Source organism: Alexandromys fortis, unplaced genomic scaffold, assembly GCF_014885135.2.
Source record: "Alexandromys fortis isolate MF-2015 unplaced genomic scaffold, M_Fortis_MF-2015_v1.1 scaffold_296, whole genome shotgun sequence".
Taxonomy (NCBI): Eukaryota; Metazoa; Chordata; class Mammalia; order Rodentia; family Cricetidae; genus Alexandromys; species Alexandromys fortis.
Genome location: NW_026068172.1, coordinates 554,193 through 580,816, shown reverse-complemented (window position 1 = coordinate 580,816; position 26,624 = coordinate 554,193). Strand labels below are relative to the sequence as shown.

At 49.0% G+C, this 26,624-nt stretch overlaps 2 protein-coding genes across 13 annotated transcripts in view; both read right to left on the bottom strand.

Moving 5' to 3' along the window:
* The window catches only part of Eps15l1 (epidermal growth factor receptor pathway substrate 15 like 1), an 81,833-nt gene extending 64,142 nt beyond the window's left edge, over window positions 1-17,691 (bottom strand). For 10 of the 12 annotated variants that reach the window (XM_050128406.1, XM_050128413.1, XM_050128410.1 and 7 more), the window contains exon 1: window positions 17,568-17,691. In XM_050128406.1, coding sequence (XP_049984363.1) covers window positions 17,568-17,600 — 33 coding nt within the window. In that variant the 5' untranslated portion in view covers window positions 17,601-17,691. Of the gene's footprint in view, window positions 1-2,108; window positions 2,231-7,347; window positions 7,372-17,567 lie in introns of those variants that run through there. The other 2 variants (XM_050128407.1, XM_050128408.1) reach the window with 2 other exon arrangements.
* Window positions 17,692-20,461: 2,770 nt separating this feature from the next.
* Window positions 20,462-26,624, bottom strand: part of Calr3 (calreticulin 3) — a 17,908-nt gene continuing 11,745 nt past the window's right edge. Inside the window, exons 5-9 of the mRNA XM_050128468.1 lie at window positions 24,965-25,070; window positions 24,327-24,461; window positions 23,580-23,711; window positions 22,362-22,454; window positions 20,462-21,761 (exon numbers count right to left, since the gene is read on the bottom strand). Of these exons, the coding sequence (XP_049984425.1) occupies window positions 21,618-21,761; window positions 22,362-22,454; window positions 23,580-23,711; window positions 24,327-24,461; window positions 24,965-25,070 (610 nt within the window). The 3' untranslated portion in view covers window positions 20,462-21,617. The remainder of the gene's footprint in view (window positions 21,762-22,361; window positions 22,455-23,579; window positions 23,712-24,326; window positions 24,462-24,964; window positions 25,071-26,624) is intronic.

Genomic DNA, 26,624 nt, shown 5'->3' with positions numbered 1-26,624 from the left:
GAACTCCTAGGGTCAAGTGGTCTCCTGCCAGACTCCTAAGGTGACAATACACAATGTTTTGCCATCACCAAAATACACCCTGGTTCTGGTAAAAATGTGTGCACCTGGCAGCCAGAGCAAAGCCAAACCCCAGCACTGAGGCTTGCCAAGGGAGAGGCAGTGGTAGAGCCTCCTTCCTCACCCAGTGTGTGGGTGGAGTTTCTGGATGTGACCCTGAGTCACCAGAATGCACCCGTCCTGTCCTCTGCCAGTCTCCCGACAAGTGACAGCACACAGATTCATGCTGCAGCATCCTCCAGGATGGAGACAGCCTCACACTGAAAGCATCCACTCATCTATGTGGAAAGCCAAGAGTCCTCCATTGCACACCAATGACACCCCTTGTTCAGCCCAGAACACGCCCGGAAAGTAAGGTTACTTATCGGGCTCTACCTACCACCTCCGTCCCTCACTGGCCTCAACAGGATACTCCTCTATGGGGAGGAAGAAGTCATCTGGGGGAGCAAACTACCCCAGTGAGGAAGTAAACAGCCACTATGCAGCAGTGGGGTCTCACAGAATTGGACAGAGGGGTGGCTGAGGCAGAAGTCTTGCGAGTCAAGACAACCTGGACTATGTAGTGAGACCCTGCCCCCCCCCCCAAAAAGTAACTATATGAAAAGGGCTTTCCTATGTTGGTGTTTTATGGAGGCTGAAGCTCAAATGCAGGCAGCATCAACCCCAGTGAGAACTGGGAGAAGTAATAGTCAAGAAGGGGGCTCCATACTCTGAAGCATCAGGCTGCTATCACCCTGTCCCCACAGGGGAGTGTTCTGCCCACTCCCTATGCCTGGCCAGATGTAGGTGTCCTGCTTGGCCTTCCCAACCACCAGAGCTTACAAGAGGCAAATCTCTTCTTAACCAATGGCCCAGCCTTGGACATCCAGCACAAAACACACCAGGGTCGAGTGAAGAGAGATATGGATAAGTTAAAGGGTGTCATCTACACAGCTGCAGGGAGACTGAGAGGCTGAGGGCTCCTAAGAGGTTTATAAAACCTTCCTTAAGTAGTGGCACACACTTTCAAATCCCAGAACTCAGGAGGCAGAGACAGGAGGATCTCTGTGAGTTTGAGGCCAGTCTGATCTACATAGTGAGTTTCAGGTTACTTAGGGCTTCATAGTGAGATTCTGTCTTTATAAATAAATAAATAAACTTCCTTGGCCTGGGCTGCCTGTGATGCTAGCAGTCAAGAGACTGAGTCACAAGGGATGCTGTCCTCTGACTGCAAAAGGATAATCCAGGGCAGGAACCTCAAGCTCTGAATCAGCACTGATCAGCACGAGATCATTTCAGGTTCAAAAGAATGCAATTATAATCAGTTTCTCTGGGGGAACCAGGCACCTGTGAGCAGAGCAAAATACCCAAACAATGAGAGGCAGGAGGGAAAGTACAGAGGGCTGCAGGGGAGAGAGGTGGAACAGCAGGAAAAGACCTAAGGCTTGGAGCAAATGCTAGAGAAAGAACATATGAAAATGCCACTATGCAGGGTTAGCAAGACGTCTCAGCAGGTAAATGTGCTTGCTCTACAAGCCTGATAACCTGAATTTGAGTTCCAGAACCCATAAGATGGAGAGAACAGACTCCCTCAAGTTATCATCTAACCTCTCCACACATGCAGTATGCATGTACACACATCCATAACTAAATACTTCAGCAAGTCTCTAGAACAACCTCCCCAGAGCAGTAAGACTGACAGAAAGGAGACAGGTTGTTTGTCATGTGTGAGAAAAGGTGCCAATGGCACAGTACCTGCCATAGCTCATCTACCTCACAGGTCTCATTGGTAAAGTCTAGACTGAAAATATTTTCCTCAAGTTTTTGGAGGTAGTTCAATTCCATAGCACCCAAGTACACCAAGCATCCACTCTCAAGACACTGTGGATCAATGATAGACAGCGGTAGGTTTGGTGCATGTTAATGCAATTATTACCATCTGGCTCAAGCTTCCCAAGGGCCTAGAAGTAACAAGAGCCACACTCGAGCCAATGAGTTCAAAACTAACTAATCTGAGCAACACAGAGAGAGCCGGCCCCAGTCAAAACAAAACCCAAAACAAGCAAAACTACCAGATCCATGGTCAAGAGAAACACGGCCCAGTATGCAGAGAGGCAGCCACAGCCAGGTTCACGAAAGCCTGTTCCACCCCTGGGGCTAGGTATCCATCCTGAGAAGCCACAGTCCCACAAGCCTAGGGGCAGGACAACAATAGCAAAGGTTTTATTAGTGCTCACACTGTAATACTGTGGACAGACACAAGGAAGCAGGGCAGATCAAACATGAGCCGCGATTCCTCTTATGTCATGGCTTCCTGGGGACACTGAAGTGACACCTGCAGGCTGCCTGAGTGTTCACTGTGACACCACCCAAGCCTCAGTCATGGCCAATCTGTGAAACAAGCATGAGCAAAGACCTCAGTCACAGCCAGCTCATGATAAGGGCAGTGGTCCCCGAGTGAGCTCCCAAGCTAGGACAGAGGCCTCTGGACCCACAGCTGCCGCACAAGCTATGCTCACAAGTCTAACCCCAATGGGAGAGGCACAGACAGAGAGGAACCAGCCAGATGACAAGGCTTTGAGGGCAAGAAGCTGCAAGGGGCAGGCCCACTACACAGCCAGGACATCCTAACTGTCCATTACAACAAAGCCAACATAGCATCCCATCCACGAGGTCCCTCAGCTTCTCCTCCAGCTGGGTGAGATGGCAGGGAGAGGACATGGTACAGCTTTACACACTGCTGCTGAAGCAGCTTTGCAACACCACAATTCATGCGCATTAGAGAATATGGAACATGGCAGCAACTCTGAGGAGGGGGTGCTTTAGCAATCACATCACAGCAACCCTAATCCTGGCAGGATCCTGCCAAAAGCTCCACTCCTCACACCCACACTTTTTTTTTTAAAAGAATGTGACTCTTTGAGGAGGGTTTATTGTGTGTGTGTGTGTGTGTGTGTGTGTGTGTGTGTGTGTTCAGTACTCAGGACTGATCCTAGTCTAGCTCTACCTGAACTATGCTCCCAGCTCCTAAACTGGAGGGTCTAGAAGCTCTAAAGCCCTTAGTAGGTGGCAGAATTTATAAATAGTAGAAAATTTAAGACTTCTAGGAAAAAGTATAATCCATTCTCCTAATAAACAGATCATAGTGGAGCATGACAGCACATGTCTGCCATCCCCAAACTCCCCCAAGTAAGTGGAGGCAGGAGGGTCAGGAGTTCAGGGCAATCTCAGGTTGGTGTGGAGTTTGAGGGAACCCTGGGATATCCGAGACCATCTTACCCCTCCTGATGGAGGACACTCCTCACTGTTCACTCAATGTCTCACATCCAACACTTCCATCTCATTTCATTTTCAGGCAGGGTCTTGGTACATATTCTTGGCATATCTTGCACTCACGATTTATCTCAGGCGGACCTCAAACCCTCAGCAATCTCCTGCCTCTGCTTCCTAAGGCTGGGACTACTGGCAGTATATGCATGGCACCATGCCTGGTCTTGAGCTACTCATTCAATCCTCCTATAAGGCAAGGCTATAGGGCAGACAATATGCGAGCCCATGCAAGCAGTGAGTGCTGAAGTTCCAGGAGCTCCAGGCTGAGAGGCCTTCACTTGATTCTAACTTGCTACAATGACAGCCCATGTGTAGCAGTGCTGGGTGTGGGACAGTTACATAGGCATGTGACCTGGGAAAATGCACTTTCGAGGCTCCACAATGACATACTTTATAAAACCAAAGCAGCCGTGATTAGACACTGAGCATACAGAGTCATCTGAAAACAGGTGCAGCCTGATGCTTCCCCGGGGAGCCCATACCCAATCCTGGTTGCGCTGGGCACAGTAAGAAGGGACAGCCTAGACTCCCATATGATTCAAAGCACAGCCCTGCAGAAGTGTGAATGCCAGTCCTATCATGCCAGCCCTACCCCCAGGGCATGCTGGCCTGCATTCCGTCATGTGGCAAGTATGTGGCAGGAAGGAGACTCCACTACATGGGTGTTTGACCCTCAGAGTAACAGCTGTCTCTAGGCCAGGCCAGAGCTCATGCAGGGCCTGGGAATGAGGAACTTCACAGGAGGGACAACCAGAAAGAGAAGCTGATCATGGCAGTATGACCTGCAGACATAGACAGAGACTCTAGGCTTGGCATGGGCTTCCAAAACCTCAAAATCCAGCCCCATTGACACACTTCCTCCAACAAGGCCACACCTCTTAATCTTTACAATCCTTTCAAATACTGCCACTCCTTAGTGACTAAGCTTCAGATGAGTCTATGAGGCCATCTGTATTCTAATCACCACACCTGATGACCTGGCTTCACTCCCAGAACCTAGACAAAGATGGAAGGCGAGGGGTGGCTCCATAGATACACTGTGTCTTCTAACCTCTACACACACTGTGGCAATGCTCTCCCACCACCCATAATAATAAAATAATTTTAAATTAACAAAGAGACAACGCTGGGGCTCAGTGGTAGAACATCAATGTGTGTGGACAAGGTCCTAGGTTTTATTCTCATCACTTCAACAAATGAGGGAAGGAGAGGAGGGGAAGAGGGAGGAAGGTAAAAATTAGGAAGAGAAAAAAAATGGTTGAGAAAGGCAGGCCATCCCCCACTAGCAATTATGCTGGCAGAACATCCTGCTATAAGGTGCCCAGGTCAGCAGGGCTTCAGGGCTCTTTCATACCACACAGCACCATCTTCTGAATGGAACTCAAGTCTAAACACAGAACTCAGCTGTTCCACCCCCTCTGCTGAGCCAGGCAGATCTTCCCTCCTGCTTGCAGGAAGTCTCTTCTTTCTTTCAGTCTCTTCCCCTCTCCCAACAAAGTTTGTCCTCAGGATTAGGGACATCATTTAAGAGTTGATTATAATTGGTATAAGGTTGGGGGTTAGGGGGGAAATTTTTATAGGCTCAGGGATCTCTTTGAAAAAAAAGGAAATTGGATGGGATAATAGATTAGTGTGAACTTACTCACACTAATAATAATAGTGAGTAATAGAGTGAATACTTGTGAGTTATTATTTTAGGCAATTACATTGGTATAGATTCTTGTATATTAATACAAAGTTAAATTATATTGAATATTGAATACATGCTTCTACCTCTGCTTAAAACATTTTTTATATATTGAAATATATTTATCATATTGCAATGTATATTTCTACCTCTGATCAAGATACTTATACATTGTTTACATTTTGAGGTCATTGTCCTCAGTTTTTGCACAGTTGTTTATTATACAATATTCTAATATGAAGTCTTTGTCTTTAAGTTATATAGTATAGATCTAGCCGGGCGGTGGTGGTGTACACCTTTAATCCCAGCACTCTCTGTGAGTTCGAGACCAGCCTGGTCTACAAGAGCTAGATTCAGGACAGGCTCCAAAGCTACAGGGAAACCCTGTATCAAAAAAAAAAAAAATTATAGATCCATAGTCATCTATGTTTGTCATGCTTATAGTTAGACTAATCAGGTTCTTTAGATACATAGAGATTATATTCTGCATAGATAGGTAATCTTCAACCACTTCAAAGAGTTGTATAATATGGCATTTAAATAATTTAGGGTTCTGTTGAAGTGAAACACGATTGCTCCTGTCAGCACTGATCTATTCCCGAGAGAATGTTGAGCACCGAAGACACTCCACTTGGAGCTTGTTTTCTTCTTGGCAAAACTGGCCTTTGGGCAAAGAAATGCCCATGCCCCAACCACTAACAAGGTACATAGTATCCAGAAATGGATAAACAGAACTGTCAAATCTTGCCAAGACAGGGTAAGACGGTTTTGAAAAATGTCCTGCCTCTGAAAATGGTCTGTCAGTTATTCTAGGCCTTAGCCAAAGTTGTTTGCTTCAACAATGCAAATGGTGAAGGGTGCTGGAGATACAGTTTAGTGCATAAGAGCACATACTGATCTTACAGAGACCTGGGTCAGGCAGCTCATGACCATCTTTAATTTTAGTTCCAGGGAACTGACACCTCCTCTGGCCTCCACAGGCACCTGAATATACATTTCGAACACACACACACACAAATAAAAATAAACAAGCCAGAAGAGGAGGAAGAGGAAGCAAGGCTAACGCGCCTGATCACAAGGCTTTCTGCAGCCATGTCATAATGGGGCAGAAGACAGTGTGCACCATGTAGGGCAGAGCAGAGCCTAGATGGACCTGTCTGCTCATTATTATTATGGCATCTGGAGACAGAATGTCACTATGTAGCCCAGACGGACCTCAACTTCCAGCAGTCATTCTGCTTCAGCCTCCAGAGCACTGGGACTGCAGCACCACACTGCCTTGCACGATACCCATGTTTGCAATGCCAGGGGTGGGACCTTGAGTTTGGCACATACTAGCTCCACTACTGGGTCAGACCCTAGCCCTGTTCCAATGGAGTCTAATGAAAAGCACAGCAGGGCGAGATGGCTCAGTGGGTAAAGCCAATTGCCACTACGCCTGACAACCTGAGTCTGACCCTTACTCCTGTAAGTTGTCCTCTGACCTCTACACACATACTACAGTGTCTCCCAACATAAGTAAGTGTGATAATTTCTTTTTAAGAAGTAAAAGTTACACCAGGGGCCTCATCTGAAGATTATGAGGGAAGGAGGTGGCCTGGTGGCCAGAAGGGTAGTTTTCAGCACAGTGCTAGAGAAAGCAAAACACAGAACAAAGTGGACCACAGCTGCTGGTCACATTAGTGATTGACACATAAAAGATACAGGTGAAAACTTAAAAAAAAAATGAGCACAGACTTCAATGTAAAATGTAAAAATACAAAACACTGAGGAGAAAGCACAGGAGACAAATCTTTAGAATCCAGGGCTAGGTGACAGTTTAGAAGCCAGAGCGCCTGCTGCATGCACACAAGACCTGGTTACACATTCAAGCCAGGCCCATCCCAGGCACTTACTGTGCATGCAGTGTCCTGGGTTCCATCCACTGCACTGGAGCAACAAATAAAAATGAGTTCTTATGCTGGGTCGTGGTGGTGCACACCTTTAACCCCAGCACTCAGGAGGCAGAGGCAGAAGGATCTCTGAGTTAGAGGTCAGCCTGGTCTACAGAGCGAGTTCCAAGACAGCCAGGGCTACACACAGAGAGACAGGCCCTGTAGGTAGGTAGGTAGGTAGGTAGGTAGGTAGGTAGGTAGGTAGGTAGGTAGGTAGGAAGGAAGGAAGGAAGGAAGGAAGGAAGGAAGGAAGGAAGGAAGGAAGGAAGGAAACTTCCCGAATTCAAATGGGGCTGGAGAGATGGATGGCTCAGTGGTTAAGATCACATGGAACAGAGTAGGAAAATCTTAAGGTCTCACCTGTTCCATCCACACTGCCAGAGCTCAGATTCAAGAGTGGAGAGCATCAATTGCTACCAGGTGACCTTGGATCCCAGCCTCCACTACAAGAAATGACCCTAGGTCAGGAGCAGCAGTTTTCTAAGATAAGCCCAGCTTCAGACAGCATACCTGGCTCTGCCAGCTCTTCCACCTACCCTAACTGACCTCACTAAGGCAAGAAGTCCCAGTCTGACATGGTGGTACACGCCTGTCACCCTAGCACTTAGGAGGCTAAAACAGGAGGCTGGCTCTAAGTTCCAGGCAAGCCTGAGCTAAAGTAAACAGCTCTGTGCAGGGGTCAATTGCACTATTCAACAGATGTGGATTCCTTTCCTAGCCGAGCCCTGGTTCACTGGGCAACCCTGGGACAGTAGGCCTCCTCTCTGGATCTCAGTCTCCACATCCCACCACCAAGGCCTTGTGGTCCTCGGCTGTACTGATTCACTCGCTCATCCTATCTACGCTGCTTCCACTCAAGTTTCTCCAACCCTCTACAAATGATTTCCCCAAAGAGAGGTAAGAGGTAGGCCTCTGGCTCCATTACTCCTCCCCTGCTTGCTTATTCCATCAACAATGAGGCCCTGAGGATGCAGTGTGCATGACAGTGCTCTGAGCTTCATGAAGAACAGTCTACAGCAAAGAGAACCCAGACTGACAGACAGGAACAGTGTGACACAATGAGGGGCTTCAAGGCTGGTGCAAGGATCCAGCAGATCCAGGGCTCTGCAGGAGAGGACGACAGAAGCCAAGTGTCTTGAGACCTGTCACCCCAGCAGCAGGGAGGGCCATGTCAGCAATCATGACAGCTATAATGTAAGGAGACAGGACTGGGGGCTGGTGTAGGAGTCATCTTAGCAGAAGAGCACCCCTGAGTAACAAGGCTACAGACCTGAGGGCCAGGAGGACTGCACCCGCACACTGACCTCAGACTTAGTGTGCAGAAGGAAATGCAGGGCTAGGGGAGTGGCTGTCACCCTGGCAGAAGCTGAGGTGCAAATGTGATTGTGAGCAGGATGCCATTAAAGCGCTGGGGCAGTAGAAAGGAAGACTCTGCTCAGAGCAGTCTTCTCAGAGTCTGTCTAGGGGACAGTCAACACATACCAAATAAAACTACCCAGAAGCCGAGACTCCAGACACAGCCCACCACCCAGCTCAGAGACCATCCTCTCCCACTCTGCCTGTGCTTGAACAGCACCCTGGAAAGCCTGGAGATAGTCACCCCAAATGGCACCTTAGCTCAGTAGACTTCTGGAGTAGCCCACTCTGCACAGCACTCTCTCTCAAGGACACCCTGGCCTTAAGAGACTCCTTTCCTCCATGGCCCTAGGGCTGTTACCTTACATCTTCCAGCTTGACTCCCCCGCCTGGTCCGCTGTCCCCTACCTGAACACAGGTCCTAGGACTTGAGTTTGAATGCATCTGACCTCCTCCTGGGGTGCTTCCAATCCACTGGGACTCCTCGATCCCACCCTGAGCTTTGCACCTTCCCACTCTGGACAACCACTGGTGACATCAACCCTGGTCACTGGCCAGCTACTAGCTGAGTCCTTAGACAGCAGGCCCTGAGCTCCAACATCTTGAGCTAAGGCCCATCAGTTGACACAGGCACAGGAGTGCACTGGCTGGGTGAGGACCAGGATCAAAGTGTATCTAGGTAAGAAAGAGTGAAACCCAGTATCCCCTCTGCCTGGCCCACTTGCCAGCACAAAGCCTCTCCTCTCTACTCAGAGGCCTCACCATTCCAAAGGCAAAGACACACCACTGCGGACCAGGCCGAGGAAAGACTAGAGGAGAAAGTTTCCAGTCTCAGGTCCAGTCTCTACGGAATGCCATCGCAATGACAGAAAACCCTAAGACCATGCAAGCTAATGCACTCACCCACAAGCTCACAGCGACACATCCACCACCACCCCTCAGTCACACTCACAGCAGTATTCTCTCCTTCCTTTCCTGCCAGCTGAGGTCACCACACATCCAGGCAGTGTCACAAATTATTGCTATGCTGAGTGCTGTGACTGGCTGTTCTCTGCCTCCCTTAGCCCCATAGCAACACCAGGCACATACCTGCCACTAAGCTATGAGCCCTCAAGTGAAAGAATCCGGCCTGAGAGAGGATACCAATCCAAGGTACAGGGCGCTCAGCAGACCCAGCCGGCCCAGACTCCGAGCCCCACCCACAAGGTTCCAAAGCTCCCAGGAGTGATGGGGACAGCCTTAGAGATCCTTCCTAAGAACCAAACTTAGAGGCCAAAGCCTTCCAGACCCCACCAGGTTCAGCTGGATCTAAGACTCCAAGAGAGACAGGGAGGGGACCTGAGGGTTCATCCAGCCCAATGGGGGCAATAATGTTGCATAAAATTGCAGCCACACGCCAGCCTGAAAACTGGCTTCTCTTAATCCAAAAGGAGCATGCTTTTCAATTTTACATTTTCCAGCAAAGATAAACATTCTAACATGGGTGAGTCAGTGGCTTCCATTTCCAGCACCAGAAAAATAAGGTCTGGGGGCAGGGGAAAGGGTAGGCTACTTTCCTGTGATGAGGCCCTCTCTATCCTCCAAAGAGTTTGTAAAGCAGAGGTAAGAGGTGTCCCGTGGCTGCCCTGGAGCACGGAGGGCTAGCCTCAGGCTCTGGTCTGCATAGGCAATGGCTACTTCTTTCATTCATCTGTTGAATGAGGGGATGAGCATGAGCACAGCACTTGTGGAAGTCAGAAAACAACTTGTAGGAGTTGGGTCTCTCCTTCTTCCATGTGGCTTCCAGAACTGAACTCAAATCATCAGGCTTGGTGGCAAGTGTCTCTACCCAATGAGTCATCTCACAGGTCCCCACAACTACTGCTTCTCTTGACTACATCCCTTCCATGAGCCACCCCACTGCTCTTCCTGAAGCCCTCTGACCAGCTCCTCTGTCACTGCATATCCAGCATTCCCTGTGGCAGTGCTGGCCCCAACACAGCCCCACCCAGTATTTCTCACATTCCCTAACAGCCTGGCAGTTAATATCAAGGCCCTAGAATACAGGATGAGTAAAAAGCATTGGCAGGAGAGGCAACATAGATATCATGTGTCAATCACTCTACTGAGGATCCCAAGCCAGGCACAGCGGCTGCTGTGACCACCCAGCTACTCAGGAGACTGAAACATGGAGATGAAACTTTGAGGCCAGCCTGAGCTACACGGGGGAGGGGGAAGGGGGGGGACGGGACTGACTGCCTCAAAATATTTTTTTTAAATTCCAGGGCTATATAGTTCAGTTGCTAGAGCACTATCTTAACATGCATAAGGCTGTAGCGTACACCCTCAGCACTACATACTATGGTCATGGTGGTGCATGCCTGTCATCCCAACACTTGGGAGGCAGGGGAAGGGAGACCAAACTGCAAGGCCATCCTGCTCTCCACAGTAAGTTCCAGGCCAGCCTGGGCTCCATGACAGCCTGTCTCAAAAGATGTTTTTTTTTTTTTTTTTTAAAATGAGACAGAGAGAATGCAAGAATACAGAAATCACAAGCAGGCATGCGGCAAAGCACAGAGTGTCCATCACACCAGACAGTCATTTGTGAGAAAAGGCTCCCTGAGGAGACAGCCCAGCTGAGGCAGGAAGAGCAGGTGAACAGGAAGAAGGTGGGGGGGGGGGATTCCAGATAGGCCACTGCAGGTGCAAAGGCCCCTGGGCAGCCAACGAGGCAGGCAGTGCTAGGAGATGGGAACCCTGGGATGCTCTCCCCCACATGCTGATGAGCAGCAGCCCTTCTCAAGCAGGGCTTCTTATGCCTCTTCCAGCTTTCAGTCAGTAAGATGCAGGCCTGGCTAGAAACAGCTGAGAGATCTCCCATGCAGCAAGTAGCAGGAATCAAATGTGTAGCATCGGTGTTTCTGGGATGGAAATCAGAGGAAAAACACTTGCCTATAGAATACATGAGGCACTGATGCTAATTCAGACCCTAGCACTCTTACACCAAACTAAGCATGACAGACTGTGTATCAGCCACAACAGCTAATGGCTCAAACTCCACGGGGAGTGGAATCCATCATGCCCTAGACCACTGGAGCCACCACCCTGCCCATCAGCAAGCTGTGACCCTGCATGAAGACAGTGGGTAGGTGTCACTCCACTGCAACCCTTGGCCTCAGGCCAGCTCTAGACAAGCAGCCTCCTTTCAGCCTTTTGTCCCAGACTCATCTGCAGTCCAGACACACCGCGTCCTATTTAACAAACACCTTCCTCCTTCTGTCCCTAAGTTAGCCACAGTCAAAGAACATGGAAGGCAGGTGCCGTCAGTCATGCCAGCACTCAGGAGGTGAGGAGAGAGGATGGCAAGGCAAGTTCTGGATGAGACCAGGTGATAAACCTGTCTTAACCCTCTCCCCCAAAATGTACACAATGTACACAAAACATTGAAGACCACCAGATGGATGGTTCAGCAGGTAAAGCCAAGCCTGGGGCCACTTGTCCTCTGACCACACACACAGTAGTGGCACACTCATGTCCACACAAACACACACAAATATGTAAATGTTTTAAAAAAAAAATACAAGGATATAACAAGCAGATGCTCTGAGGAGCAGTCACTGCAGGCAGCCAGTGACATCTGTGCCTGATACCTGGAAACAATCCTTCCAGGACAGGAAACCGCAGCACAATAAAAAGAGCTGGGTCAGAGAGCCTGGCCAGGTAAAAGTGACAGACACAACCCCAACCAGGGACCAGATGGCTCCGACTCACTTTACCCCTCTACACAGTAAACAACCACAACAATGACCAGAGTGACCCAGATGATTAACCCAGCAACCCACGATACAGCCGCTCCCCTCTTATCTCTCAATGTGTATTGGCTTTGTTTAGTCAGGTTTAAACTACATAGTCCTGCCTGACCTGGAACCACACAATCCAGGTTGTCCTTCAATTCACAGAAATCCTGCCTTTGCCTACCTAATGCTGGCTGACAGGCTGCCTGCCTAGACCCACTGCGTAGAACGGCGTTCTAGAGGGACACTGGTTGCTCCAGGGAAGCCAAGCTGAGGAGACTAACATGCAGCTGTGCATCATGGCTGGTAACACAGTCTAGAGGTCTCATCAGAAAGTGATGCTCAGCTCCCCAGAGCATCTCAGGCAAAGACAGGCACTTGGCTCCTAAAAGCAGCTAACCCAGGCTCAAAGACAGGCATGGGAATGGGGCGGGGGGGGGGGGGGGGGGGGGGGGGGGGGGGGGGGGGGGGGGGGGGGGGGGGGGCGCTGAGGAAGGAAGCATGTGATCTTGCTTGGGAGGGCCTCAGGAGTCAGCAAAAAGCAGGCAACCGAGGTCAACAAAGCAGCCAGGGGAGTACAGTTTTTCCAGGGCCAAATCTGCCCCAGACCCCTGCTCTTTGTCCATCAAGGCAGACTGAACCAGCCTTTCAGAAAGATAACACAGGCACAAGGGGACAAATGAGGGTCCCCAGGCCCTCAACATTCATTCCAGACACACTAGCCTGGCTCAGAGCTCTGAACAGGGTGACCAGCAGGCTGTATAGAAGAATGGGATGGTGGGGGGGCCTCCGCAGTAGGCAGCTGTGGGTCAACTCCAATGTGGCACCCACAGGTATGGGATCTCACAAGTCACCTGACTACTGTGGTCTCAGCTTTTTCCCATGCGATAAACAGTCTTTCTAGACGGGCTGGGGGATAGCTTGCCAGTAAAGCACCACCTGCCAAGTGCAAGGGCCTGGGTTTCATCCACAGCCCTGGAAACAATCAAAACCTACAACCACAGTACTTGGTTCAATAAAGTGTCCCCAAATCCCCTGGAAGTAAGACGTGAAAGCAGGTGCTTTCCTCCAGTCTGCGGTACCTTCAGTATGAGGGTGAGGACTATGAACAGCAGACCCACAAAAGGAGCGGGCAGGATGAAATCTGAGGCCCAGCAGGGCAAAAGGGAAGTCAGAAGTCTTCCTGCGCCACTACAGCACCAGCAACAACAGAGCCTGGTGGTGAGTGGAAGACAAGGGTCAGAACAAGGCGAGTAGTCAACAAGGCCAAGTGGGCCAGAGCGGAGCAGAGTGGGACTGGGGTGCTGGCTCACCAGTCCAGACTCACTTTGAAGGGCCAAGCACTTTACCAGAGCTACTCCCTATCCCTCTGCTAAGAGAATGAAATGAGAGTAATGGAAGGTTCTGGAGCAAGGGAGTGGCTAGAAGATCCCACAGTAGTGTTAGGAAGAAAAGAGGGAAATGAGACTGATGCCCCAGAGAATTGCAGGGCTCAGGAAGTGGCCTATTCCAGAGTCCAGCAGGCCCCAAAGCGGTGGCGGAGTGTGTCAGGAGCATCTGCTGACGGCAGATTTAGAGGGTTGGGCATGGAGGCTGGGACCAGAAGGCAGAGAAAAAGGTGGACAGAGAGGTGGGAGATGGCAAAAGGCCCTGACCAGAGAGGAGGAAACTGAGTGGACAAAGGAGGAGGCTGTGCACAAGGCCTCAGGCTCTGCCCCAGCACCTCTGAAAGAGCAAGAAGGGTTCCTGGGTTAGGGAGAGCAAGGAGGAGGCTGGGTTTACTGGCACTCATGTGCAATCTGCTGGGAAGTAGAGGCAGAACTGCATATCCCGATGGCCAGGGTGGTGTTGGGAAGGAAGGCAGAGGATAACAGGAAATGTCCTCTGGGGCTGGTGGAGAAAGAAGAGCAGTGGACTTCCACTGGTCCTATGGCTGGAAGCTCAACCACACCGAAGTCTTCTGTTCAGAACACCTCAACCATCCAAATGGTATCCCAGAATCCTCCCCTTGATTTCCCTGGGATCCTATGTGAGCTCCGAGGCTTGTCTCTAAGGACCTTGTCTTACACCTGGGTCTGAGCTTCAAGGGCAGGCACAGTGGGCTAGAAAGATGGGTGGTTCAGCCTTTAAGAGGACTTACTGCTCTTACTGAGAACCTAGGTTCAGTTCCCAGCACCCACATGTAACTCCGGTTCTAGTGAAGCCGACACCCTCTTGCCTCCATGAGCACCTGCACAAATGTGGTATAATTAACTCAGGCACGCACCCCACACACACACACACACACACATACATATAAGCAAATAAATCAAGGCAGGGAAAGGTATAGAAGATGAGCAGTACTTAGGATGGCGAGGCAGGAGAATTGCCAAGAGTTCAAGGCCAGTTTGGGCAACTTAGTGTCAGAGAGATGGTTCATTAAGTAAGGATGGTTGTCACCAAGCCTGACGACCTGTTTGATGTTTAGGACCCATATGATGGAAGTAGAGGACCAACTCCTAAGTTGTATTCTGACCTCCACACACATAAATGTAAGGACTGCTCAGTAAGTAATTGTCTAGTGTGCATGAAACCCTGCACTCAGCCCTCAGCACACTGCCCCTATAGGAGCAGGAAAGGGAGTTGTGAACCAGGCCTTCTGCTAATAAGGGGATAGGGTGCAGTCAGGTATTATCTGTGATCACAGTCCTCGAGGCTGAGGCAGGAGAGTCAGCACAAGTTTGGGGCCAGCCTGAGCAACCAGCAAGACTCTGGACTCACATGGAGAATCAACACAGAAAGCTGCCCACCACATGCACCATGGCACACACTCCTACATACATAAACACAACAATAAACTAAATAAATGCAAAAATATTAAAATAATCAACACAAAAATACAAGCATGGACGGGAAGCAGTTTAGAAGGTATAACCTGAACTTGTGAGCCACAGCAAGCTAGCATCTCCACTGCTGGTTCAGCTCCTGTTCCCACCCACAGCTCATCCCACACAGGGAAGAAAGGCCACGTGGGGACTACTACCCACTTGGATAACACTTCCTGAATGCTGGACCTCTGAGCAAGTAGCCTGTCCTCCCACTGGTGACAGGTCTGACACAGACACAGCAGACAAACAAACAACTCTGAGGACTAAAAAGAAGACTGTGGGGTCGTGTGACATGTGCCATGACTAGCAAAGGCCTCTGGGAAGGATGACATCTGAGCTGCCACTGAAGGAAGGGAAGGAACCAGGAGCCAAATCACCGAAGGGGAAAAGGTTAGAGTACTTCAGGAAGGAGGAACAGCCCTCAGGGACATCATGACAGCTGGACTATTCAAGAAGCAGAAAACTGGCCACATTGTGGTGCCACAGAGCATGTGGCAGGCAAGTCAGAATCTGGTGCTCACCGGGAAAAAGAGAATCAGGATTCTATTCCACAAGGTTCTAAGGTGAATCTCATGAACTGACTCATGTTTTCACATGGGTCACATAGCTGTGACAAAACACCATTCTATGCCGCAGCTACTTTATCAGTAAATCAGAAGCCGGGTCTCTGGAGCACTAGCTGAGAGTCAACACCACGCTTAGCCAGGAACCTCCTCCTTAATATTCTGGTGTTTTGGAAAAATTGACAGCATGTACCCAACTCCCATGTACTCAATAACCACCAGCTACTACCATGGCCCAAATTTAAAAAAAAAAATCCAAATTATGGCCAATGTCAAAATCAGAAACTTTAAAAAGACCTTCTTCCAAAAGCCAGAGGTAGTGCCTGGGCTAGAGACAGTTCGGTTGGTAACATGCTTGCCCTGATTCATGCCCTCTCCCCAGAGTTCACACAAATACCACATGGTGACATGTACTTATAAGTGCTGGGAGGTAGAGAACTGCTTGCTAGCTGGACAGACTGCCATAATTGATGAACTCCAGGCCAGTGAGAACTTGTCACAAAAGAGGTGGACACCCAAGGTTGTCTTCCGGTCTCTGCAAACAGGAGTGCACACATACACACACTTATCAAGAAAGCACAGCCAAGAGCACTCACTCCTTCAATGGGCTTAGCAGAGACATCCCTTCCAAGCCTACTAACAATGATACCTCATGTCCAGGCCACATCACCTGCAGTCCCAACTTGGAAGCCTACAGCAGGAGGATGGAGTGAGACCAGGAACTGGAAACTGGAAGCCAGGCTCCATATTAACACATATCTCACATCTGCCTGGTCCTTAACCATTTACAGAACACATTCACTGGTGCTGTAGGAACACGTTAATTAATAACCCCTGGTCTCCACACTGTTAATTGTCAGGGCTGCTGAGCGGCTTGCCTGTAGAGCTTACAACCCTGCATTTCTTTCTCTGACAGCCCAGCTGAGCCGGTGCGAGCCGGCGCACCAACCTGCCTATCAGTTCCTACCGACTTTGGCATTCATACCTGCAGTGTTTTCTAGTCCCAAACACCCAAATTTAGCGATGGGAACAAAAGAGCTTCAAATTAGGCATAGTTCTTCACCTTCCGCTAACGCATTTTATAGCTCAAATAGGTAACTTGTGCTGAGGCCAAGAAGCTTGCTTCAAGGACACTCAGGAAGAGGAAGAGCTAGGGTCAAGATCTAAACATATGGTGTTTCCTCACTGGTAACCATGACTCCATGCAAGATGATTCTAGCAAAGGGCTTGTAATATGCTGTGGGGACAAACGGGTAATTTGGCAAATTAGCAGGACAGGAGTACTTTCTAATTTTTATGGGTGTCACCTCCAGTTGACCAGCGACCTTGTCAGTGAGAGACTGCTGCGCTCCCAGCACCTGACCCCACGCACGTTAGAGGGGCTGAAGAATAAATGAATGACTCTGCTAGAAGCACAGGGGCTTTCTCGTGGCTTTTCTGGACATCCCTGTGGCATCTGATGCTCTTTAAAAAAAAAAAAAAAGAAAGAAAAAAAAAAGAATAGGGAGACTCTGAGGACGCAGACGGGCGCCCACCGTGGGGGCGTGGGATACGCGCTTTTCGCAGCGCGCAGGGGCAGCGGAAGCGGCTCCCAGGGGAAGGAGGGCTGGGCGGCCGGAGGCGCTGCGGCGCGTCCCGGATCCCCGCGCGGCTCCACGCAGGGACGCCATCCGCCCCGACGCCCGACCCCGCGGGAGACAAAGACTGCCGACTGGGCCCACCGCCCTCGCCCACCTCCGCGGAGACGAAGCGCGACGCGGTTCACAGGCCCCTGCCAGCCTGGCCGGGCCCCGACGGAGCAGACACGCGCGGCGGCCGCGCCCCGTCACCTCTTCGCAGCTTCTCGGAGGGTCGCCGGGCGCGAGAGTCCGCGGGCCGCGCCGGCCTGTCACCTTCAGAGCCGCCCGAGCCCTCGGCGCGCGCCGCCGCCGCCGTTCCCTGGAGCCGCGCTTCCGCGGTGCCTCGCCCTTCCCACCGCACCAGCCGCCTGCACCGTCCCGCGGCGCGCCCCAGCACCATACCTGCTGTGAGAGGGGGACGAGCGGCGCCGCCATCTTCGTGCGGACTCGGCCTCCCGAGTGCCGAAGGGGCGGGGGCGGAGCCGTGCGTGCGCACTAGGACGAAAGAGGGACGCGTTGCGCGCGCAGCGCGATGACAGGCCTGAGGGCTGGAGGACGAGAGTACACATGCGCAGACGTACCCAGGGCCTCACGTGAGCAGTTTTGCCGTAGAGGGGCGAGGCCTCGAGCATAGTCTGTCCGGAGAGGCGGGGCGATTCTGCTCGGGGCGGGGCCTTGATGTACAAGCTCTGGCTGCGTAGCCTAACTGGAGTGGGATGGGCACGATTACCATCGAGGGCGGAGCCTACAGCCTATAGTCTGGATCACCGCAGTCGTGCAGAGTAGACCTGCTAGTGGGGACCAGGGGCGGGGCATCGGGAAGCACAGCTGGCCCGGAGTAGGCGGGGTGAGCGGCCTGGGGGCGTGACTCGCGTGCCTAGACTGATTGGAGTGGAAGGAACGAGCCCGGGGCGTGGAGTAGGCAGGTTCTGAGGGCAGGGACACCAGAGGGCAGTAGGCCTCCCTACCAGGCTGCAGGCCTCTCTGAGGGTGGAGGGCTCGCTGCTGGGGATGCTCAGGCTTCTCCTGTTCCTAGCCTTCTGTGCGCCACCCAGTCTGGGTCGGCATCTCGGAGTTTGGCTAAACTCAGGCTCCGTCTTAACCTCTCTACTAAAGCAGCCCCTACTAATGCTTAGGGTTTACTGAATTTTTCCCAGGAACATAGGAACAGACAAAGTACCATGACACCCAAGTCCAGCGTGGGCCCTGTGCGGTGTCGGTATAACCCAGTGGACTTACTAAACAGACTTGCAGACTTGGTTCTGATTCTGTTTGCAGATGTGGGTGTGGCCTGACAATTTGGTTTGAGGTTCGTTTTTGGTTCCTTTGTAATTAATGTATGTATGTCTGTGTGTCTGCTACATGCACGCCAGTGCCTGCCAAGGAGAGAAGAGGTTGTTGCATGCCCTTGAGATGGAGTTAAGAGCACCTATGAGCCTCCACGTGTGAGTGGGAACCGAACTTGGGTCCTCTGGAAAAGCAACAAGGACCTTTAACCAATGAACCATCTCTTCTGCTACCCTGGCATTTTTTAAAATTACATTTTAATCAAAAGCAATATACAAATTCAATGCAATGCCCATCAAAATCCCAGCAAAATTATTCATAGACCTTGAAAGAACAATACTCAACTTCGTATGGAAAAGCAAAAAACCCAGGAGAGTCAAAACAATCCTGTACTTCTGGAGGCATCACAATCCCTGACTTCAAACTCTACTATAGAGCTACAGTACTGAAAACAGCCTGGTACTGGCAAAAGAACAGACAAGAGGACCAATGGAACCGAAGAGAAGACCCGGATATTAATCCACACATCTTCGAACACCTGATTTTTGACAAGGAAGCAAAAAATATCAAATGGAAAAAAGAAAGCATATTTAACAAGTGGTGCTGGCATAATTGGATTTCAACATGCAGAAGAATGAAAATAGACCCATGTCTATCACCATGCACAAAACTCAAGTCCAAATGGATCAAAGACCTCAACATAAAGCCAGCCACACTGAACCTTATAGAAGAGAAAGTGGGAAGTACACTTGAACACATTGGCACAGGTTACCACTTCCTAAATATAACCCCATCAGCACAGACATTGAGAGAAACAATTAATAAATGGGACCTCCTGAAACTGAAAAGCTTCTGTAAAGCAAAGGACATGGTCAACAAGACAAAACGACAGCCTACAGAATGGGAAAAGATCTTCACTAACCACACATCAGACAGAGGTCTGATCTCCAAAATATACAAAGAACTCAAGAAATTTGACATCAAAAGATCACATAATCCAATTTAAAAAAAAATGAAGTACAGGGCTGGGGGGATGGCTCAGAGGTTGAGAGCACTGGCTCCTCTCCCAGAGGTCCTGAGTTCAATTCCCAGCAACCACATGGTGGCTCACAACCATCTGTAATGAGATCTGGTGCCCTCCTCTGGCGTGCAGGCATACATGGAGGCAGAATGTTGTATACATAATAAATAATTAAAAAAATGGAGTACAAACCGAAACAGAGAACTTTCAACAGAGGAATCTAGAATGGCTGAAAGACACTTAAGGAAATGTTCAACATCCTTAGTCATCAAAGAAATGCAAATCAAAACAACTCTGAGATTCCATCTTACATCTGAAAGAATGGCCAAGATCAAAAACACTAATGACAACTTATGCTGGAGAGGTTGTGGGGAAAAGGGAACACTGTTCTCAGAAAATTAGGAAACAACCTTCCTCAAGACCCAATAATACCACTTTTAGGTATATATCCAAAGGATGCTCAATCGTACCACAAGGACATGTGCTCAACCATGTTCATAGCAGCTTTGTTTGTCATAGCCAGAACCTGGAAACAACCTAAATGCCCCTCGACTGAAGAATGGATAAGGAAAATGTGGTACATTTACACAATGGAAAACTACACAGCAAAAAAAAAAAAATAACGACAGCTTGAATTTTGCAGGAAAATAGATGGAACTAGAAAACATTATTTTGAGTGAGGTAACGCAGACACACGAAGACAATTATCACATGTACTCACTCATAGGTGGTTTTTAAACATAAAGCAAAGAAAGCCAGCCTACAAACCACAATTCCAGAGAACCTAGAAAACAATGAGGACCCTAAGAGAGACATAGATATAATCTACATGGGAAGTAGAAAGTATAAAAAGACAAGATCTGAGTAAATTGGGAGCATGGGGACCTTGGGCAAGGGTTGAAGGGGGGAGGGGACAGGCAGGGAGGGGAGCAGAGAAAAATGTAGAGCTCAATAAATATCAATAAAAAAACACCATAACCAAGGCAGCTTATAGAAGAGTTTATTGGGGGTTACAGTTCCAGAATTCTAGAGCCCTTGACCATCATGGCAGGCAAACATGGCACTGGAGCAGCAGCTGGCAGCTTCTATCTAATCCAGAGACAGCAGGCAGAGACATACTGGGCCACATGTGGGCTTTGGAACCTCAAAGCCTCCTTCAACAAGGCCACACCTCCTATCCTTTCTAATAGTGCCAGTCCCTAACATTTAAATATATGAACCTATGGGAGTTTTTCTTATTCAAAGCACACATAGACAAAACACTTATACGTATAAATAAATCTTTCAAATAATTTAAAAGAAAACTAGGGGGCTCAGTGGTTAAGAGCGCTGGCTGCTCTTCCAGAGGAAGAGTTCAGTTCCCAGCACCCATGTCAGGTGACTCACAACCACCTGTAAGTCCAGTTTCAGGGAATCCAACGCCCTCTTCTGGTCTCCATGGGTACCTGCATGTGGTACAACAAACACACAAACGCTCAGAGACACACAAATTTTAAAAAAATATATCTTTAAAGTAAAAAAATAAAATATTTTTTAAAATTCATTTTACTGGGCTAGAGAGATGACTCAGTGGTTAAGAACACGGTCTGCTCTTAAAGAGGACCTGAGTTCAATTCCCAGCAACTACATGGTGACTCATAACCATCTGTAATAAGATCTGGCGCTCTCTACTGGCCTGCAGGTATATATGCAGGCAAAACACTGTATACATAATAAATAATTTTTTAAAATTTCATTTTACCATCTTTTATTTCATGAAAATATTTAAGAGGTTCAAAAAAAGGTATATCATTTATGGCCAGACTCTTACAGATCTCGGGCTTCCAGTGGTTTGTTCTTTGTAGAGAAAACTTTTTTTTTAAGACAATGTCGCACTGTGTAACTAGGGCTGCCCTAGAATGTGAAATATAAACCAGGCTGACCTGAAATTCCCAGAGATCTCTGCCTCGAAGTCCTGAGATTAAAGGTGTGCGCCCCAGAGGCAGCCGAGGGAAACCTGATCTGTGCACTGGAGGAAATTAGGGGACCCCAGCACACACATGGAATTGTTTTTCAGGAACTAGACAAATGACCATGCAGACGTGTGACATTCAGAGTGTATTAGTGGAGGCTGGGCCAGTCCTCTGCATGCAGAGTGGGGACGACTACAGCTCGCCTTGCCTGCGGAATCTGCTGAAATGGTTGTCGTGCCTGCGCAACTTCCCCGTCAGCAGCTCCTCCTCATCCTCCTCGCGGGCTTTTTTCACTTCTTCCTTGGCCTGTATGGCATCCATCTCCTTTTCTGGACCCTGGAGGGACAAGAGTAGGAGAGGCCGGAGCTGGGGCTGGGGCTCACACACAAGAGCGTGTGAATTCAGCTGGTAGAGTGCTTACGCCTCAGTTAGTGCTTGCCTAGCACTGGACTGGGAAAAACTGGGCGTGATGGTGCACCTGCACACAGGCCCAGGGATAGGAAGTCAGGTCACCCCGACAGCAAGGTGAAGGCCAGTCTACTGTCACAGCGCTGTTACTTGGGAAGCAGACAGAAGACTCCTGTGGTGAGTTCCACTGCAGGCAAAGCTCTACCAAGCTCACCCCCCCTCAAGGAGACAAGGGCCGCAGGATGGCTCAGACATACTGCTCTTCCAAGGACCTGACGCAGTGCTCAGCACCCACACAAGGCAGCTCACGACTGATCCAGCGCTGTCTGATGGTCTCTGTGGACACTGCACTCATGTGCAGATGTAATTACAGACAAGAAAGAAAGCCAGGCTTGGCAATGCACACCTTTAGCCCAGCACTTGGGAGGCAGGGGAGGGTAAGTTTGAGGTCAGCGTGGTATACAGAGTTCATCCTTGTCTCAAAACAACAACAACAACAAAAAAGTGAGCTGGGTGTTTTGTGCCTACCTTGGTCTCCCCCCAGGTGGCCTTGCCAAACCGTTCTGCATACTCTTCATCATCCGTGATCAGGAAGTTATCAAAGATGGTTCCAGATCTCACCTATGGATGGAAATGGGCCCTCATCAGTGGGCAATGGACCTTTCTCATGATCAGGGGAGCTTAGTTCAGTATGCACCCATGATCAGCTGTCATTGGCCATGGTTAACCCATTTCTATGATAGCAAAGCCTAATCCAGTGGGGCTCGGGGTGCCCCAAAGGTGGAGCACACTTACTATGCAGGAGGACCTGGATTACATTGCTAGCACCTAAGTGTGACTAGTGGGCATCAGCCGGGGGCTAGCTGGGACAGAAGCCCAGGCAGCACCCCTAGTGCACATCCCACAGCTGGCAGGAGTGACAGTCAGCTCCAAAGGACAGGACTCCTGCGGGGCAGAGGTGTCAGGCACATGCTGTGTCTTCAAGACCACATGCAACTGCCAATGATAACAAAAGTGTTTGATGAAAAGTAACTACAGGCTGGGGCTCCAGAGAGGGCTGGAGGCTAAGAGTGCTTGCCACTCCTGCAGCAGACTGGAGTTCAGGTCATAGAATCCAACCAGGTGTCTCACAACAGCCTCGAACTCCAGTTCCATGGGATCAGATACCCTCTTCTGGCCTCCAAGGACACTTGCACGCATGTGCACATACACAATTCACACACAGCTATAAAAAAAATAATACATCAAGGGCTGGAGAAGTAGCTCAATAGGTGAGAATTCTCACTGAGAAAGCATTCAGGACCTGAGTTCAAATCTCCAGCACCCATATGGAAAACCAGACATGGTTGTGCAGGTGCCTATGACTCCCAGTATTTGGGGGGCAGGAAGAGCAGAGGCAGGGGATGCTGGGGCTCACTGGATACCAGACTTGCTCCAGGTACTCTCTCTCAAAGGAGTAAGACAGAGTGACATAGTTAGACACTAGACATCTTCTTTTGGCTTCTGCCCACTTGTGTTTAACACACACATACACACACACACACACGGAAAAACAACAGTTATGTACTAAGCGGGTTATGTTAAAGTTCAAGTTATTAAATCAGCAGGCTATGTAGCATATGCCTAGCATCCCAACACTCGGGAGGGAGCCGAGGCAAAAAGATAATGATTTCAAGGCCAACCTGGGCTACACAGCAAGGTCCAGCCCAGAGCTATTAGAGCAAAGCAAACTTAAAGCCAAGTCACCTGCCACAGCTCCAGACCAATGGCACCGATGTTCTCGAACTCTGAGAGGTCGTACTGCGTCAGGTAGTGGGCAGGCTTCATCTGCCTGTGGAGCCACACATCTTTATCGATGCCCTCAGGTTTCAGGCCATCCTGGAAAGGTAGATGCTTGCTTGCCAGGCTTGGATCACAGACACCAGAAATGTTTGTTTCTTGTTTTTTCCTATCCAAGGTGGCTAGTCCACCAAGGGCCAATATTCCATGAATCTTTCTGCAACTTATAAAAGGAATTCAAGTCTTTTCATTTCCCCTACTTAAAAAAAAAAAAAAAAAAAAAAAAAAAAAAAAAAAAAAAAAAAAAAAAAAAAAAAAAAACATGCAAATCGTTTAGCTTCCCTGACCTGGTTAAAAACATTTTTTTTTTTTTTAATTAAAAGCACTCTGCCCCTAATTCTTGGAACTTGACAGCCTGCAGCTACCCAATCCCTTCCTGCTTCCCTTCATTTCCTTTGCATAAATTCTGTATGATCAGGTTCCCTTGAGACACAGTCACCACCTGTGTTAGAATAAAAACAAAATGAACTTCCCGCCCATGTGCTTGCTAGCAAGCTTGGGTCACGATGTGTCCTTTTTACAAAAAGAAGTTGCCTTGCCAGGTTACTTTTACTTCCTGTGACACCGAGAATATTTTTTTCTAACAGCACAGGTGGGGACAGAGGCAAGGACCACTACGAGGGTCCAGAGTCATTGCAGGAAGAAGCCACATACCTGGTATGGTGGCTTTTGCAGCCAGTCCCCATCCAGTTCACTGTTCCAATCGCTTGGCTTGCTGGCACCCGCATCCAGAAAATGCTTTTCCCAGTCCTTCAAATATAGAAAGGAAAGCATGACACCAGAGGCACACTGGAAAAAGGAAAGCTTTTAAAATGTTTGTATTACACTTGTTATGCATATGTGTGCATGTGGCGGTCAGAAGACAACTCGCTGGAGTCAGTTCTCTTCCACCACGTGGGTCAGGTGATGTGGAAGTTCCTTCTGGATGCTGTGATTACCACTAATGAATAAAGAAACTGCGTTGGACCTATAGCAAGGCAGAACTTAGCAAGGCTGGGAAAACTAAACAGAATGCTGGGAGAAAGAAAGGCAGAATAGTTGGAAGCCATGTAGCCCCACTGGAGACAGACGCTGGAACTTTACCCAGTAAGCCACAGCCTCATGACAATACACAGATTAACAGAAATGTGTTAAATTAATATGTAAGAGTTAGCCAATAAGAAGCTAGAGCCAATGGGCCAAGCAGTGATTTAATTAGTACAGTTTCTGTGTGATTATTTTGGAGCTGAGCAGCTGGGAACCAACAACATCCAGGGATCAGATTCAGGTCCTCATTGCTTAGCAGCAAGCACTTCTTGCTGAGCCATCTCACCACCCCCAGAAAATTCTTTAGTGTAGATGGCAGGGGGACCTAAGGAGCCAACATGCTCAGTGGAGCTGGGACAGAGCTCAGATGGCCTACAGAAGATGGTGGGCACCAGCATATAGGCTGGAAAAACCTAGAAACAGATTAGCAGGCCAGGTCCCTAACTCCAGTCACAATATCCTCTCCTGTTCACTAGAGTGGTTTCCAAGTGTGGTGGGTAGTTTTATGTCAACTTAACACAAGCTGGGGTCATCTGAGAGGAGGAAGCCTCAATTAAGAAAATGCTTCCAGGTGAGTCCACCACAGAAGAAGCAAGATGTGATTGCCTTGCTGAAAAAAGGTACTGAGCCATGTGGCTAGCATAGATAAGAATAATGGGCTAATATAAGTTATACAAGTTAATAAGAAGTTTGAGCTAATAGGCCAATCAGTTTATAAACAAAAAAAAAGAAAAGAAAATGCTTCCATAGGGGCTGGAGAGATGGCTCAGTGGTTAAGAGCATTGCCTGCTCTTCCAAGGTCCTGAGTTCAATTCCCAGCAACCACATGATGGCTCACAACCATCTGTAATGAGGTCTGGTGCCCTCTTCTGGCCTGCAGACATACACACAGACAGAATATTGTATACATAATAAATAAATAAATGTTTAAAAAAAAAAAGAAAGAAAGAAAATGCTTCCATAGGCTGGTGGTGCACACCACTGATCCCAGAACTTGGGGTGCAGAGGCAAGAGGACCTCTGAGTTTCAAGACAGAGAAAGGGAGAGAAAGAGGGGAGGGGAGGGGAGGAAAGAAGGAAGTGTAGCATTAGGTCCTGCTTGTTGGGGGTTTATGCTCTGCCCAGTTCCTGCAGCCGTTTAGTCCCAAAGAAAATCACACAGAGGTCTCCATAACTTAAAAACAGATTGGCCCATTAGCTCAGGCTTCTTATTAGCTTTGGTAGCTTATATTAGCCCATTATTCTTATCTATGTTAGCCACATGGCTTGGTACCTCTTTCAGCGTGGCAGGTCATATCCTGCTTCTGCGGTGATCTGACCCAATCAGCGTTTATTTAAAACATGATTGACAGAATACAGACAATTCTCCCGCACCAAGGAAGGAAGGAAGGAGGAGGGAGGGAGGACATTCCTCCATAAGTCTGGATTGTAGGCAGTTTTCTTTTCTTTCCTTATAGTTAAGAGCAGTCAGTGCTCTTAACCAACCACTGAGCCACCTCTCTGGCCATCTTAATTAGTGGTTGATGGGGAGAGCTCAGCCCATTGTGGATAATGCCATCCCTGGGCTGGTGGCCCTGGGTTCTATAAGAAAGCAGGCTGAGCCAGGAAGTGGTGACACATTTCTTTAGTCTCAGCGCTAGGGGGGCAGAGTCAGATCTCTGCGAATTCGGGGCCAACCTGGTCTACAGAGTGAATTCTAGAGGTACTTAGAGAAACCCTGTCTCAAAAACAAACAGAAGGTCTGGAGAGATGGCTCAGCGGTTAAGAGCATAGCCTGCTCTTCCAAAGGTCCTGAGTTCAATTCCCAGCAACCACATGGTGGCTCACAACCATCTGTAATGAGGTATAGTGTCCTCTTCTGGCCTGCAGGCATATATGCAGACAGAATATTGTATACATAATAAATAAATAAATTTATAAAAAAAAA